The 16,274-nt window shown below is 42.8% G+C and overlaps 1 protein-coding gene across 2 annotated transcripts in view; it reads left to right on the forward strand.

Moving 5' to 3' along the window:
• VTI1A (vesicle transport through interaction with t-SNAREs 1A) overlaps positions 1–16,274 on the forward strand; it is a 208,223-nt gene that overhangs the window by 35,648 nt on the left and 156,301 nt on the right. For both annotated transcript variants that reach the window (XM_018570109.1, XM_018570111.1), the window contains exon 4: positions 15,128–15,205. In XM_018570109.1, the coding sequence (XP_018425611.1) occupies positions 15,128–15,205 (78 nt within the window). The remainder of the gene's footprint in view (positions 1–15,127; positions 15,206–16,274) is intronic.

Raw genomic sequence — 16,274 nt, forward strand, 5'->3', positions numbered from 1 at the left:
CCTTTATTGCACTTTAATTTGCAGCTTTCCTTAAAACATTCCCTGGTGACCCTGCCATGAATGTCCTTGTTCAGGCACTTCCTGTTATAGAGTGACAAAGCCCCGTTGCTGCCAGGAAGCCAAACCAGAAGCTTTCCCATAACAGCTCAATACAAATTTTAAGCTGCAGAGATTGTAGTCCACATACATGATTTCTCTCACTAAGCCCTGATGAAGGATGTGGTTTTGGACCCCCAAAACACATAGTTACATAGTTACATAGTATTTGAGGTTGAATAAAGACATTAGTCCATCAAGTCCAACCTATTAGGATCTCATTCTAGGAGTACCCGTACCCCTGTATATTACCTGTACCCCTGTATATTACGGTCCCTTAAGAAATCGTCCAAAAGTTTCTTGAACAATTCCACATTCTTTGCTGAGATCGCCGCCTGTGGCAGTGAGTTCCAGACCCTAACTGATCTTACTGTGAAGAACCCCCTTCGCCCCTTGTGCTGGAATTTTTTTTCCACCAATTTTAGGTGATGGCCTCTAGTTTTTGTAATGGAGTTAATTTTAAAACACCTTGGCTATTCTACTCGATTGTCCCCTGACGCTGGTGGAATTAAGTTGTATCTGGTCTATTTTAATTGGTGTGGTACTTCAGTTCCTGCATCTAATGCCCCGTTCCTGTTTCCCAGTTGTGCTCCTATGTTGTCACCTGGGCTTCTGATGGAGGCTACATGTGGCTGTTTCAACACATGTTACAAAGACATGGTCCACTATTGTCACCATCAGGAAACCCACCCTGAGAAATGCCATGCAGCCAAGTGCATATAGACAGGAAGTGTGGCTAGAAGGACGAGTTGGCAACACTGTGATGGAACAAAGGATGAAAAATTGTGAAAACTTAAAAAATTTGAATAAAAAGGACAATTGTTTATATTGCACAGAGCAAATTGTTATTAAAGCATGTATATAGGGGGAAAAACTTACCTTGCATTGGGGCTACTCCTGCATTGCAAGAGTTAATCGATTGTTTATGTCTTCATTGTGAAGAGGACTTTTACGTACCCGATCCTCAGTCCCGCAGCAGTCAGCGCTCACCTCTCTGTCATATGCTCTGGCTTGTAGACTGTCCCTCGGCATCCTCTCGTATTAAGGCAGGGCTATGGTCTCTCCATTGTATGTGATGACATCAGCAGGTCTATGACTGCTAGAGCGCAGGGGCAAAGAGGCTGAGGGCACCATTGGTGAAGCCAGTTGGAGCCGGGATCATACATGTAAAGCCCTTTACACAATACCTCTGGACAAAAAGGAACATTTACCCCTTGCCCTGTAGACAAATATATTCCATACTATAGAAGTGAAGGAGGTGTTGGATGCAGGCAGCAACCAGTCGCATTGTTTTCTGAGCTGCAGGTAAACGTTTAGAATTTGGTTGCCAGAGGCGATGGCTCCACTCCTTTATCCATATTTAATTTGAGTGAAAACGGGCTCATTGTTCATCCTTATCTTTATATATATTTAATTGGGAATAATATCCACCCATGACCCCCTGCACTTAATTAACAGCAAGGATTGGATGTCGGCCCGCTTTGTGATGGAAAATCAAGCTTTAGACGAAGATCACTGAAACCCAATTAAGCACCGAGACGTTTTCTCTGAGCTAGGCTAAATACTTAATTATATTTTAATCAGAAAAGTGGCGGGCACCTGCCCTGACGTTCCTGCGTTTTGTTTTCAACACCTGAACGGCCGGGCCATTATCTCAGAGCGAGCGGTTCTTGTTTTATGTCGGAGGGAAGGAGGTGTGATCCACCAGCTTCAGAAAGCTTTGTTAAAAAGTTCGTAATACCGAGGAAGTTATCGCCATGTTTTTCAGAGTGCTGTCTTTGAGAAACATGACTTGAGTGTCAACTTCCGGGCAAGTTTCCTTGTACTTTTCTTTGGGACCTTTTGGGTGGACTGGCCCTTTAATTCTTCCGGTGTGGGCAGTTGTGAATAGCTCTGTTCTTTCAAGACTTTCAGGCCCAACTCCAGGATAAAATAAAAACCCTCCTATCCCGCACCCTTACCCCACACCCCTACTGATAGCTGGGACGAAAAACAAAGCCTTCTAAGTCCTCTTTTTCACTTACCGTAAGCCAAAGTCATGTGATCATCCTTCTCCTCTAACTTCCTTCTGGGGTCCTTTTTCCAGGTGTCCACGTCACTGCCTGTGTGACTGGGAGAATTCCCATTGCAAGAGTCCTCTCAAGATGCAGAAGACTACTGGTGTCGGCCTGAGGGGAGTCAAAGGGTCCATCTGGTGATGGTTACTGTGCAGGTGCTGAACCAGCGGTCCCCACCAGCAGAAACCGTGTCAGTGAGGGACCTAGATAGGTTAGAGGGAGTGGAAGGTAGTGATGTAAGTGGATTTGGCCTTTAGGATGAAATTACACCGGAATCTAAGCCAAAAAACGCCAGTCAATGGAGGTACGATGACTTGCGTTTGCATAGTGCGTTGACATCTGTTGTGTTGCGTTTTTTTGGGGACGGTTGTCTTTTTTTGGTTTGATAAGGTTTGGTTCTGCCTTGCGTTGAAACGCGTTAGCAGTTCACAGCAGTCTGTTGCATTGCGTTGCGCTGAAAAAATTTAAAGTCTGCTCTACTTTCTTGTCAGTGGAGAGCAGCGCAAAACACACTGGTGTGAACTGCTCCCATTCACATCCATTCATTTTCAGATGTCCTTGCGTTGGCATCCGTTGAAAAACCGATGGCAACTCAGCTGGTGCGAATGGGCCCTGAAGTATATCTAAAGATGATTTTTTAAGAAGCAGAAATAGGCCCTTAGCACCCCTATCACGCCTAGCTCACAGACACATGGCCAAGGTAAACATTCTAATCACCCTCCACCTTTTCTATATGGGAACACTTAGGTGATCTCAGCATCAAAAAGGGCCATCAAAAAACAATGGCTTTAGTTTGAACTAGAGGTGCACCGGAATGAAAATTTAAAAACCGAAATGAAAAAAAAAAAATGTCAGGCTGAAACCGAAACAGTTTTTTCTTTTTTCTTAACCTTTTCAATTTTTTTTCAAATCTTATTTTTTTTTATTATAGACTTTTTAATTTTGTTATATTTTATTTTTATTAAATATTTTTTTACTTTACTTTAAGGGGCTTCGGGGGAAAAATTGTGGATCTAAACAGATCACTGATATTTCCCTTTTAAAATAGAAAAAGAGATTGAGAACACACAGAGCCCTCAATCTCTTTTTCTGCAGCCCCTGTTATCAATAAACAGGAATCCTCTATACTGAGTGTTCTTGATCATTCATAACATGAGGACAGAGTGTGATTACTATAACCACAATCATGAATGAACAGGAAGTGATGTAGATCACTTCCCATTCATTCATAATTTAAGATATAGTAAACATACTCTGTACTCATTTATTTACAAACACTTTGCGATCACTGATCACTGACTGCTTGTACCCGCTCTCCATCTTGATACAGGAGGCCGAGCAAGCGGGAGGAGAGCTCAATCTCCTCTGACAGCTGACTCCTCCCCTGCAGTGCCAGCCCGGCCTCCTGTGATAGCTGACAGCTGTCTTTGCCCCCACACCGCAGCTCTCCTGATCTGTCACAGGAGGCAGGGTGGTGCGGGTGGAGAGCTCAGCCTCCTGTGACAGCTGGCAGCTGTCTCCGCCCACACACCACTCTTCTGATCTGTCACAGGAGGCTGAGTGGTGTGGGAGGAGAGACGCCGCCCGCTCACATCGCTCCTGTGACAGTTTCTCTCCTCCCCGCTGGGACACAGAGCAGTGCTCAGCGGGGAGGAGAAAAACCAGGCATGCACCACTATTACAGCTGAAAGATGACACTTTCGGCATTTTGCCAAAAGTGCCATTTTCAGCCGATATGTTTCGGCAGCCGAAATTTTTGGTGTATCCCTAGTTTGAACCTTCCAGCTTTTAAACAATTCCATTTTAAGGTGATCACCCCTAGAGAAACTTGATGCAGCAAGGCATAAACCTTCTTTGAGACACAAGTTCTTCAAGACATGGTCTGGATTTTTCATCTCTGACTTGAAGGGAGCAGATTGGTTAAGGGTCTTGTATGACAGAGGTTCCCCTTTAAGCACGTATCCTTTATGTGTCCTTATGGTGATGACGTGTTCTCTCATGGACGTATATTCTATTGTCTGTTTCGGTGTCGCTGGCCCTTTATATTCCCGCGCCTCTCTTGGCTGTTTCATGCTTTAATCATCCATAAGGCGTCTACTCTGTAATTATCGCCCTACATTGGATTTTCCACCCTTCTATTAACTTGACCCGTGTGAACTTACTGCAATTTTTTAACTACCGAGCATGGCAAATGTTTATTGAATTAACCAAAGCTCGGGAAATAATTGGTACTGGGGGTTTTTTTTCTTTCCATTTTGTAAGTAATTGCATCAGGTTTATTCAAGAAAAAAAAAAACCAGCTGAGGACTTGTGGCACTCCATGGCAGGTAGATTATGCTGTAGATCATTCCATTTCAGCTGGCATTGCATGTGAGTAAGTAACACCGATATCATGTTTTTCCAGCTATAAATAGTGCATGCGTTATTTTTTTTTCTTCCCTGTGACAGTGCTCGGGAAAGGTCAGTATAATGCCGGTGTCCCGCTGTCTCAGCCAGTTAGCATCATGAAGACTTGACCACTGTCCTTAACCGTTTGTAGACACTGGGCTTCCATCAGTGACCTCGGACCCCTCTTCCTTATACCACCTACTCAGCTGTAAAATAAGACAAACACCAAGTCTTAACAAGCCAGAACTCAAAACTTTTTGCCCCCCCCCACCACCTCCTCGGAATCTGACAAATCTTAACGGGAAGAAAAAAAAAAATCATCTGGTCCCAGAATCTCTTAAAAACCACATCGAGCTGGCAAGAGGAATGCACAGAATTACAAGCTTTTTCTCCTTTAGAACGTATACACAAAGCTCCTGCAGACAGTAGGAACTGACAACTAAGACTAGAAAATGTTGACAATTTCTTGATTTGCCTGGGTAGCTTATGTATGGAAAGCATTAACTATTTATAAAATGCATTATGAATTGAGCTCATTATGACTTCCTCTCAACAAGGCTGGAAGGACGAGGTTATAATGTACATTAATTTTGACCTTGATGGGGGCCGATAAGTTAAAGAACGTAGTTTATGGCATAAAGGTTGAAAGGCTGGCGAGCCGAACTTAGCGGTAATCGTAAGCTTAGGAAAAGCTTTTGCAGTGAAGGGCGTAATGAAATTAGTATTATTGTTGGTGTAACCCCGATCGCTAAAATCTCATAAAAGCTTTAACATGTTAGCGTCATTTCAAAGGTCATTTTGAATGTTCTTTTTTTAAAATATTAAATAATTCCTGGTGACCCCAAGATGAAGGTCCTTGTTCAGGCACTTCCAGTTATAGGGTGACAAAGCTCTGTCTTAGTATCCCAGTTGTGATTCTGTGTTGTCACCCTGTCAAATGGTCTTCCGATGGAGACTACAAGTGTCGTATGGTCTTCTGATCGAGACTACAAGTGTCGTATGGTCTTCTGATCGAGACTACAAGTGTCGTATGGTCTTCTGATCGAGACTACAAGTGTCGTATGGTCTTCCGATCGAGACTACAAGTGTCGTATGGTCTTCTGATCGAGACTACAAGTGTCGTATGGTCTTCCGATCGAGACTACAAGTGTCGTATGGTCTTCCGATCGAGACTACAAGTGTCGTATGGTCTTCCGATCGAGACTACAAATGTCGTATGGTCTTCCGATCGAGACTACAAGTGCCGTACGGTCTTCCGATCGAGACTACAAGTGTCGTATGGTCTTCCGATCGAGACTACAAGTGTCACATGGTCTTCTGAATGAGACTACAGGTGTCGTATGGTCTTCCAAGCGAGACTACAAGTGTCACATGGTCTTCTGAATGAGACTACAAGTGTCACATGGTCTTCTGAATGAGACTACAAGTGTCACATGGTCTTCTGATCGCAACTACAAGTGTCACATGGTCTTCTGAATGAGACTACAAGTGTCACATGGTCTTCTGAATGAGACTACAAGTGTCGTATGGTCTTCTGAATGAGACTACAAGTGTCGTATGGTCTTCTGAATGAGACTACACGTGTCGTATGGTCTTCTGAATGAGACTACAAGTGTCACATGGTCTTCTGATCGAGACTACAAGTGTCGTATGGTCTTCTGAATGAGACTACAAGTGTCGTATGGTCTTCTGAATGAGACTACAAGTGTCGTATGGTCTTCTGAATGAGACTACACGTGTCGTATGGTCTTCTGAATGAGACTACAAGTGTCACATGGTCTTCTGATCGAGACTACAAGTGTCCTATGGTCTTCTGAATGAGACTACAAGTGTCACATGGTCTTCTGAATGAGACTACAAGTGTCACATGGTCTTCTGTTCGAGACTACAATTGGGTATTTCAACACACATTATGCAGACATGGTCCACTGTTGTCACCATCAGGGAACCCGCCCTGAGACATGCCATGCAGCCATCGCTGGAGTGCATACAAACAGGAATTGGCTCAGTAATTATGTCACTGGTGGCCAGGGCAATGCCTTGGCTGACGCTTGTGCAGATCATGTTTCTTGGGCAAACCTCTTAGTTGTAACGAAACCGGAAGTCAGACGGTCGCAGAACTCGATAAGTTCTCAGTGGCGACAGATCACCAGGCAACCTGTGATGCTCTTGCTGGCATCCCGATCACCTCCTGGCCACCAGTGACATCATTAGTTAAAGAAGCTGAGCCGAATACCCTGGCTGGCACACACCTCCCGTTAGCATACCCCAGTGTTACACACACCCTCCTGTGCCGCCTCAGGCAGCGAAAATGCTAGGGACACTTCTGTGTGAAGCTAAAAGTCCATGTAAGAAGAAGCTAAAATATCTCTCTGTCCCCTTTTTTTTACACCTGGAGGAAAGTATATGGGAACCAATGTATGGAAATTTCAAGTTTATTAAGCTAAAATTGGGCTTTAAAGTGAAGCTGTTGCCCATGCTGAAGAAAGCAATAAGGTCCCTTTTAAAGGGCGCTTATACTTGCTCTCCCTTTGCCCCCCTGCACGCTATGCAGCCACTAGAAGTGAAGAGAAATCCCTAGTAGTTTTCCCTCTCATGTGTCTCTAAGTTCTGCTCTTCTGCTTAGTGGTAGGGTCCAATAGCCAGCCTGCTATTTGCTTTTGCAATTTGAAATAGACGGGGGGGCCATCGTGAGGGGGGTGAGTGGTCAAGGCTGCGCAGTAGGCGGCTGCCTAGTTTGCCTAGTGAAAGCACCGCCCCTGACCACAAGCACTGAACCGACAGTGAGAGTGCAACACACCTGTCATTGTTCATAAAATTACCATCTACAACACCCAACGTGTTTCAGGGGCCAAGCCCGCTCCCCCATCATCAGGGCTCAGTAATTTTGCCTGTGCTTAGATGGACTCAGATAAGCGGGTACCAGATATATCTGTAGTATTCTGCTTGGAAAGGTTTCATAGGGGCAGACTATGCCAGTATTAACAGTTGCAAAAAACAACCTATGGAGCCCCAATGCACTGAGAGTGTCCTCCAGAAACACGCTGTAAGGATGATCCAGTACTCACCAGGAAACCAACCCAGACGCAAGCTTGTGTGCATTCCGTGTCGCACGCTCCTGCATATAAGGTTATGGACAAACGTGCCTTAGCAGGCGTGCCTAGGCACAGGAAGTGAACTGATATCAGCAGTACCTAAGCACAGGAAGTGAACTGATATCAGCAGTATCTAGGCACAGGAAGTGAACCGATATCAGGCCTGCCTAGGCACAGGAAGTGCACTGTTATCAGGAGTACCTAGGCACAGGAAGTGAACTGATATCAGAAACACCTCCCTTTTATGTTACGAAGATGAAAAGAAGGGGGTCTTACTCTGTAGCTCCAACCTGTGCTTCCTGTCCTAGGGTGACTACGCTGTATGAGTGGGTCATGGCAGGATTGGTGGGTAAAAATAACACACAAAAAATGCTGAGAAAAGAAAACAAATGCGGCCACCACACCGAAGCACTGCTAAGCTGCAATATATGACATTTTTTTCTGGTGTGTGTTTAGATACATTTTATTTTCTGCATTCATCCGTCTCATGGCCTCTATCGTAGAAGCAGGGGTGGAATATTTCCTTTTATTCCATTCATTAATATATTTATAATTCGGCTACATCCTAATGTAGCTACAATGTCCTTTTTAATTTCAGCCCGTCGGGGGCGACCTCTGAGCAGACATTAGAAGTTGCCGCAATTGTGCAGCAAGGTAAAAATTCATTTGGCGAAGCACAGCTATTACCTTTTATTGTGCGGCTGAAACACTTTGGCTGATTATCTTTTATTGACCCGGGAATGCCGCCGTAATTTCTCCCTTCCCTTTGATGCTTAAGAAACAGGAAAAAAATGAAATGGAGTCCTATAATTGATCAGTCTCTGCCAATTTGTTGGCTTTTTGGAGAAAAAGGCACAAAACAAAAACAGTCTCCATATGATATTCTTGCGCACTGCCGAGTGTTTTAGCCTCCCATAGTGATGAAATGAATAATTAAAGCCGCCTCTGATTCCATGGCCTGTTTAAAGGGTTTTAAAAAAAATATCTTTTAATATACGGCTCTGCTGCTGAAGAGTGGGGATGTGCTGCAAGAGAATGCTTCACAAGCAGCGCCTCGAAATGTGCGCAGAGACGTACTGGAGGGATCTTTGTGTGCTCTTTGTGCCAGAGAAAAGATGAGTAATTATTTCTTACTGCAGTGCTGTACAGAGAACACTGAGCCAGTCACATCAGTCTCTGTACAGAGGAGCTTACACTCTAATATCCCCACATTTATATAGCTCTGACCTATACCGCAGTGCTGTACAGAGAACACTGAGCCAGTCACATCAGTCTCTGTACAGAGGAGCTTACACTCTAATATCCCCACATTTATATAGCTCTGACCTATACCGCAGTGCTGTACAGAGAACACTGAGCCAGTCACATCAGTCTCTGTACAGAGGAGCTTACACTCTAATATCAGGCTGATTATCTTTTATTGACCCGGGAATGCCGCCGTAATTTCTCCCTTCCCTTTGATGCTTAAGAAACAGGAAAAAAATGAAATGGAGTCCTATAATTGATCAGTCTCTGCCAATTTGTTGGCTTTTTGGAGAAAAAGGCACAAAACAAAAACAGTCTCCATATGATATTCTTGCGCACTGCCGAGTGTTTTAGCCTCCCATAGTGATGAAATGAATAATTAAAGCCGCCTCTGATTCCATGGCCTGTTTAAAGGGTTTTAAAAAAAATATCTTTTAATATACGGCTCTGCTGCTGAAGAGTGGGGATGTGCTGCAAGAGAATGCTTCACAAGCAGCGCCTCGAAATGTGCGCAGAGACGTACTGGAGGGATCTTTGTGTGCTCTTTGTGCCAGAGAAAAGATGAGTAATTATTTCTTACTGCAGTGCTGTACAGAGAACACTGAGCCAGTCACATCAGTCTCTGTACAGAGGAGCTTACACTCTAATATCCCCACATTTATATAGCTCTGACCTATACCGCAGTGCTGTACAGAGAACACTGAGCCAGTCACATCAGTCTCTGTACAGAGGAGCTTACACTCTAATATCACATTTATATATTATTATACAGGATTTGTATAGCGCCAACAGTTTGCAATATAAGGAAGACATTAAAATCACAATACAAATCAAGACAAGATGGTAATGAGGGCCCTGCCCGTGAGGGCTTACAATCTATAGCTCTGACATATACCGCAGTGCTGTAGCCTCCTATGTGATAGCAAAGAGGATGTGACAAGTCCTATTTATGGAAACATCAAGTCTATTAGACTCCTAATGTTACCTATGGACCCCAAAGAAGCTGATGAAGCAAAGATCGTGCCTCATCAGCTTCTTCACTGGCTATAACAGCCGGAGAAATGACACAATGAAACCAGAAGTGATGTAATACACGCCACTTCCAGGTTCAGGGATCGGAGGGGAGGTCAGCCGCTGGAAGTATGCCGATCTCCCTCTGATCGAAGTGCACAGACCTGCCGTCCTCTCTTTTTCTTCTCTCTCTCTCTCTTCCTTTCTTCTCTTTCTCTCCTCCCCTTTCTCCCACTCTCTTTTTCCGCCTCTCTCTTTTTCCGCCTCTCCCTTTTTCCGCCTCTCTCTTTCTCTCTCTCTCTCTCTCTCTCTCTCTCCTTTTTCATGCTCTCTTCTTCCTCTCCTCCTCCTTCCTTCTCTTCCCAATCTCTTTCTCTCCTTTTTTCCCTTTGTAGTTTTGTCTTTTTCCTATCAATTGAAAAGCGTATTCACAACGCGTTTTTGTTCTTCCTCCTCAAGTCAATAATTTATAAAAAAAACCTTTCTGGAATTGTAAATATTTAAAATAAAGTGTGTATTCTCTGACACATATTTTATTTACTTTTCTCAATTTCTGGCTGCATGTTAGATCTCGTTCTCTTATTATAGAGTGTGTTACCGTGACAAAGAAGTTTGGATGTTTATTATAAGTTTCATGAGCGGGAATACTGACTTAGCTAGCGGTATTAGAGCTCAAAGACTAAAGTCTAGTGAATTTGCGTTGCTTCAAACAAACCCGGTCATGAGCAGGTAAGCTTCTATATATTCCGCCGCACACAACAGGATGTTTGATGTGAACGAAGATTCGGCAAGCTAAGCAAGAAAAATACTTTCGAAATCAACCCCAGGGCGGCGCAAACATGTATTTGGTAGTTTTGCATTAACTGATAACAGTCCAACGCTCAAGTCAACTTCATCACATTAACATGGTGAAATAGACAGAGAGGAAGATTCTTGGCTAACAATTGCCAATTCAGGGAATTCAGGACTTTAGTACACAGGTGGAGTTTCCCCCTGCCTGGCCTAAGCCCTCGGCCGGCCCGTACAGATCCGCGCTGCGTGCACGGCCACATCGGGCAGCTCCCAGGAAGGACAGGCGCTGCGTGTGATTTGTATGAAACCCCTGTCCTTCTCTATGGGAGTACATGGCCGTACGCCGCCCTATGCTCACCCGACCGGCACGTTTGTACGGATGCAGGTGTCCCTACTCGGACGCACCCGACCTGCACGTCTGTACGGATGCAGGTGTCCCTACTCAGACGCAGACAGGATCCATCCTGTCACCGTATGAGTACCGACACCCGCGTGGATGGCTGCGTACTCCCGTAGAGAAGGACAGGCTGCTGTGTATAATCACAGGCAACACCTGTCTTTCCTGAGAGCTGCCTAAAATGGCCATGCACGCTGCACGGATCTGTTTGGGCCGGCCGTTACCAATGTAAATGAGGGCTAAATGTCATCTTCAATACAGAAGGTTTGGGAGATCCGTAGCACTGTAATCAACTTCTTGTCTAAATAAGGGTATCGTGAACCTGGCATCAAAATGCCCCTTTAACTTACCAGAATCTATGGTCACATGACACGCCTGCTGCCAAGTGGGAGGATCCTTCACCGGGTGCCCACATCACTGCCTGGTTGGACACTTTCAATTGGATATACATGGGCAGGATCCTCATAGGCTCCAGAAGACTCCAACAGTGTTATGATGACGCAATATGTAGCGGCAACAAGTCTGGTCAACAACTGGCTCGGGCTGCATCTGTAGATCAGTCTCCATTCCTGGAAGAAGTGCCATGGAAAGTCAAGTGACTGCAGAGTTATACGAGTAAAGTTTTTTATTTTTTGTGGGCATGGGAGGCAGGAGGGGTCTAATTTTAAAGATCAGATTTCGGATGAACCCAAAGATGTGAAACAAAATTGCAAGGCCTTAATAGCCAACTATAAACCAATGTGTGCCTCTCACAGCGCATTGATCATTGATGGCCTCTAGCCCTGCATTGTATGTGACAACGTTGGCGTGGGACCAGACGTCCACCCCAAGTCTGTCAGGAAGGATCCTCTAGCAGCAAATAATAAGGTAAGGATTCCTCTGCATTACAAGCGCTGGATTAGAGAAGCAGCAATTCACATCCAAGGGGTCACCCAAATGGCAAGTTTTTACTGCTGACCACAGTTCAGCTTTAAGTTTGTTAATGGCGCCAGTGGTGGAACAATGTGGAATGGAAGGGGAATGAAAACTTTGTAAAATCATCACTGTTTTTGTTTTTCTAAAATAAAGTAAATCCTAATCTATGAGAGCTTTGTATAAATGTAGTTTTATCTTCGCCAGTCTTGTATAGTTTAGAAGAACCAAGACAATCTCTCATTCCAGTAGAGTCCCCGAATCTCCACTAGCAGAGAAGGACCACATGGTGCCTCAAGTGTGACATCCCGAGTGGTCTTCTCCTCCCGCCTATTAAACATTAGATGCAGACGGGAATAATTGCTAGGATATTGCGGCTCACCATTTGCCTCTCACATGATTACAGACCACCGAGAGATAATAACAGCTTTTTAATTTTCCATTTTGTAAGATCCCTCCAAGCCAAAGCAAATCTGTTAGTGATTGACTTCACTTTGTAGAAATATTGTGCAATAAATTAGTCTTGCAGCTTTCGATGGGGGGTGGGGAGTTGCTAGGAGATTAGCCCCCGTTACAACTCTGACCCCCTCAACACGGCTTTGTGCGTAGAAGTCTGGTAACCTCTAGTGATGGTCATCAGAAGCCTTCACACATGGTGGTATTTCCTGGGAATATGAGAGATCCCTCTGATGCTGATGCAGTAAAGGTAGTTGGGTGGCAATGTTACCAGTGGGGTCTTAGTCATAGGACACTTGGTGCTTGGTGACATGTCATCATTTTTAATTAATAGAAGCAGCCTGATAATTTATTACCAACCAACATCATCAGTCAGGTGGGAGGTGTGCGGCTTCTCTGGTGTTAACAAGTTTGCTTCTTCGTAACGTATCCATATACATTTTATTTTTAATTGCTCGTTTATGAGAAATGTCTGAACATAGACAACTGTTAACCATCCTCAGTGATGAGAAGTGGCTCCTGTATAATACTTCTTATTATGCTGTAAACAAACGTTTGCTTTATATTGCAAAAATTATTTGCCCAAAAAATATTTTGCACAAAACAAAAAGTTTTTTTAGCAATTAGGTGTTAAAATTTTTTTTTCTAATTTAGCACATTTTTCTCATTACAAATTAGAAAATTAAAATGTTATGAGCGGTTTTATTGACATGATGGTATTGTGTTTGTTATGATAATATTCTTTTATAGTTGTGCAATTAAAGGTTAGGTTCCTTGTAAAGGTTTGTTTTTGGGATTTTTAGTTTAATGTGGTTTAGGTTAATGACCGTTTTTAAGAGGAGATTAGACATATGGGTTGAGTTAAGGTTCAGAGGTCACCCCTGTGTCTGGAGCTCAGTCTAGGTTAGGAGTTGTGTTTTAGCGTTACACTGCGGGATACGTTTAGGTGTTCGGGTGAGTGTAACAACGGCTTAGTAATTTTAGACTTTAACATTTCCAATACTTCACTTTCCTTCATCATTTATATTTACGTCTTATCAGGTTAGTTCTCAGCGTCAAACCTGAAGTGACTAAAACTAACATTCCTGGAAAATAAATCATGAGGATGTCAACTTACATTTTTCTAAAGTAAGACAAATGCCACAAGTTTACCTTCTTGAAGACGTACACTTTTAAAGTGACACTAAACTCCGGAGTTAAAACAAAGTACTGTATATAAAACAACCAGCAAGTGACCTCACAAGTGAAGATTTAGTTTTTTGCATCTGCCTTTTTGCTGTTGGTCCGCAGTATTTTATTGTAGACCACAATGTAGAAACTGTTAAAGTGACACTAAACTCCGGAGTTAAATCCTAAAAATCCATCCAAGTCCCTGAACTCTGAACAACAATGTATCTTATTTGTGTATCACTCGGCTGTAGATCCTCCAATCATCTCTGAATTGATTTGTAAATCATCTCTAATTTACAAATTAGTAAACTAAACATGAGATTGTAGTCCATCTCAGGAGAGGGGGGGGAAGCCGAGTGATACAGAAATAAGATACATTGTTGTTCAGAGTTCAGGTTATTTTTACCTCCTCATGTATCACTGGCCCCTCCCCTTTTAGATTGTAAGCTCTCAGGGGCAGGGCCCTCCTTACCATCTTGTCTGGAATTGTATTGTGATTGTAATGTCTTCCTTATATTGTAAAGCGCTGCGCAAACTGTTGGCGCCATATAAATCCTGTATAATATAATTTTTAAGATTACATTTAAGTACCTCGTGTATCTAAATATCACAATCACCAGTGTTTCAAATTGGTACAGGGTTCCTTTATCGGGCCACCAAAACATTGATGACGACTCTTGATGACATGTACATGAATGTCTGTGATTTTATAGAATCTGTGCCGGTATCATTGCCCTCTGAGAGCTGAGGCCTGAGCACTTTTTCTATGTTAGAAGACAAAGTTCCTATTTGAAGTGAGGTGAAGATTTACAACTAGTTACATTTATCTTGGAATTTTACTGGAATCGGTCAGTTTTCAGCATCCAACTATCGCTCAGTGTAGTAGTATTGGGAAGAAAATAGCAGTATGATTATTTTCTGTATCTATGAGCAACACTTCCTTTATAATGTCTATAATAATATAATTATTATGTTTTTGCCTATAGTAACTGTTTACAATCTAGTTGTTTGTAAAATCCACGTGGCCATCAAGTTTCAGATGCTCTCCTTTTTTTTAAAGAACAGAATCTGCTCAATTGTCCGTACGCAACAGGTACACTTCAAAATTAAATCATGTCCCCGGTTGACGGCGGGGTCGCCTGGCCGCAGTAGTGCACAGTGCAGGTCCAGTTGGGCAGCCGAGTTTTCCTTTTGTGTGGCGTGAGGTTAATATTCTAGGGAGGCTGTTAAGCAAGTGTTTTTCCCTTTGAACGCTCTCGCCAACAACAGTTGCATTGCTAGCAGGCATACCTTTTTGAATCGTCTGGCCTTCGGTAGGACCACATCACCCCGCTGGTTTTGGACACAAATGAATCAAACCTTCCCTAGCAGATTGTATCAGATCGGCATCCATTAGGGGGCTCTCCAGGGTTGGGTACATCTTCAGATTTAAATTCTAAAGGTTTATTTTTCTTACACTTACTCTCCCCCCCCCCTTCTCACCTCCCTTTGTTTTTTTTGTTTTGCAGAAAAGGTCATGGATCGCCTACAGTGACGAAGTGCGGAATGAGCTACTAGGGGATGATGGGAATTCCTCGGAGAGCCAGGTAGGATGCTAATCATGCAGCCCTAGTGGGTGGCTATAGGGTACAGGAGGGTCTCACACACTGGGCAAGCCCATGCTGCTTCCTTAACAGCATTAGCAGCAACTCATGTGGAAGTGATGTTGTTTAATGCAAAGCCCCGGATTTTAATCAACTTCAAAAACCTTTATATGGAGATCTTACCATTAACCCTTCAGTCAGGAGGACAGGGATATCCCCATCTGTTCTTCCAGCTTGATGGGGCACTTGGAGGGCACAGTTCGAGAAGAAAGCTCTCTCCTCCATCCCATGTCTAAATATATATTTAAAAAAAAATATATATTGTAATACGCACAACTGCATCTTGATATTATAATTAAATCAACACATGCACCACCAATGAATAGGTACTTTAAGAGCAACAGGGGTTAGCCGAACATTGAAAGAACTATTTTAAGATTCTTTTTTTTCCCCTTTTTTTTTTTTCACAATGCTCTGCTGGAACTGCATTCTGTCATTAATCAAAGTCTAAAATGTTTACATGTACATGCTGTGTTGTATAGTGAAACCTCAACATACTGATGTAAAAAACATATAATTATAAAACTTTACTTTGTGTTGCCAACTCTCCTCCCTGTTAGTTGTCGGGTTCATTTGTTGATTTATTTGACTTTATTTTTGTTAATTTGCTCCTATTGACATGTTATTTATATGTAGTTGTTAAAAAGTTTCAGATAACATACGAAAAGGGTTTTTTTCCCATCCAATTAATATATGCAAGGTAGTCAAATTTAAATTAATCTGCAAAATGTTATACTAGATTTAGTTTTATTAACTGATATGTTTTATTATTTGCTATTATTGATTCAGAAACTGACAGCATTGTTTTCAGTGTGGTGCTGAGATTATATCATTAACCAAATATACATATACACAAGAAACCATAGGAATAGAAAAAGCTGAATTACAAGTAGTAATAATAATTATTATTACAGTTTATACTGACATTCATAACATTTTACATTATAAATATAATTATGCAAGTGCATTTTTTTACATTTATTTATACAGGTTTTCTCCATGATAGAAACAT

Source organism: Nanorana parkeri, unplaced genomic scaffold (genome assembly GCF_000935625.1).
Source record: "Nanorana parkeri isolate BGI_ZX_2015 unplaced genomic scaffold, ASM93562v1 scaffold1455, whole genome shotgun sequence".
Classification (NCBI taxonomy): domain Eukaryota; kingdom Metazoa; phylum Chordata; class Amphibia; order Anura; family Dicroglossidae; genus Nanorana; species Nanorana parkeri.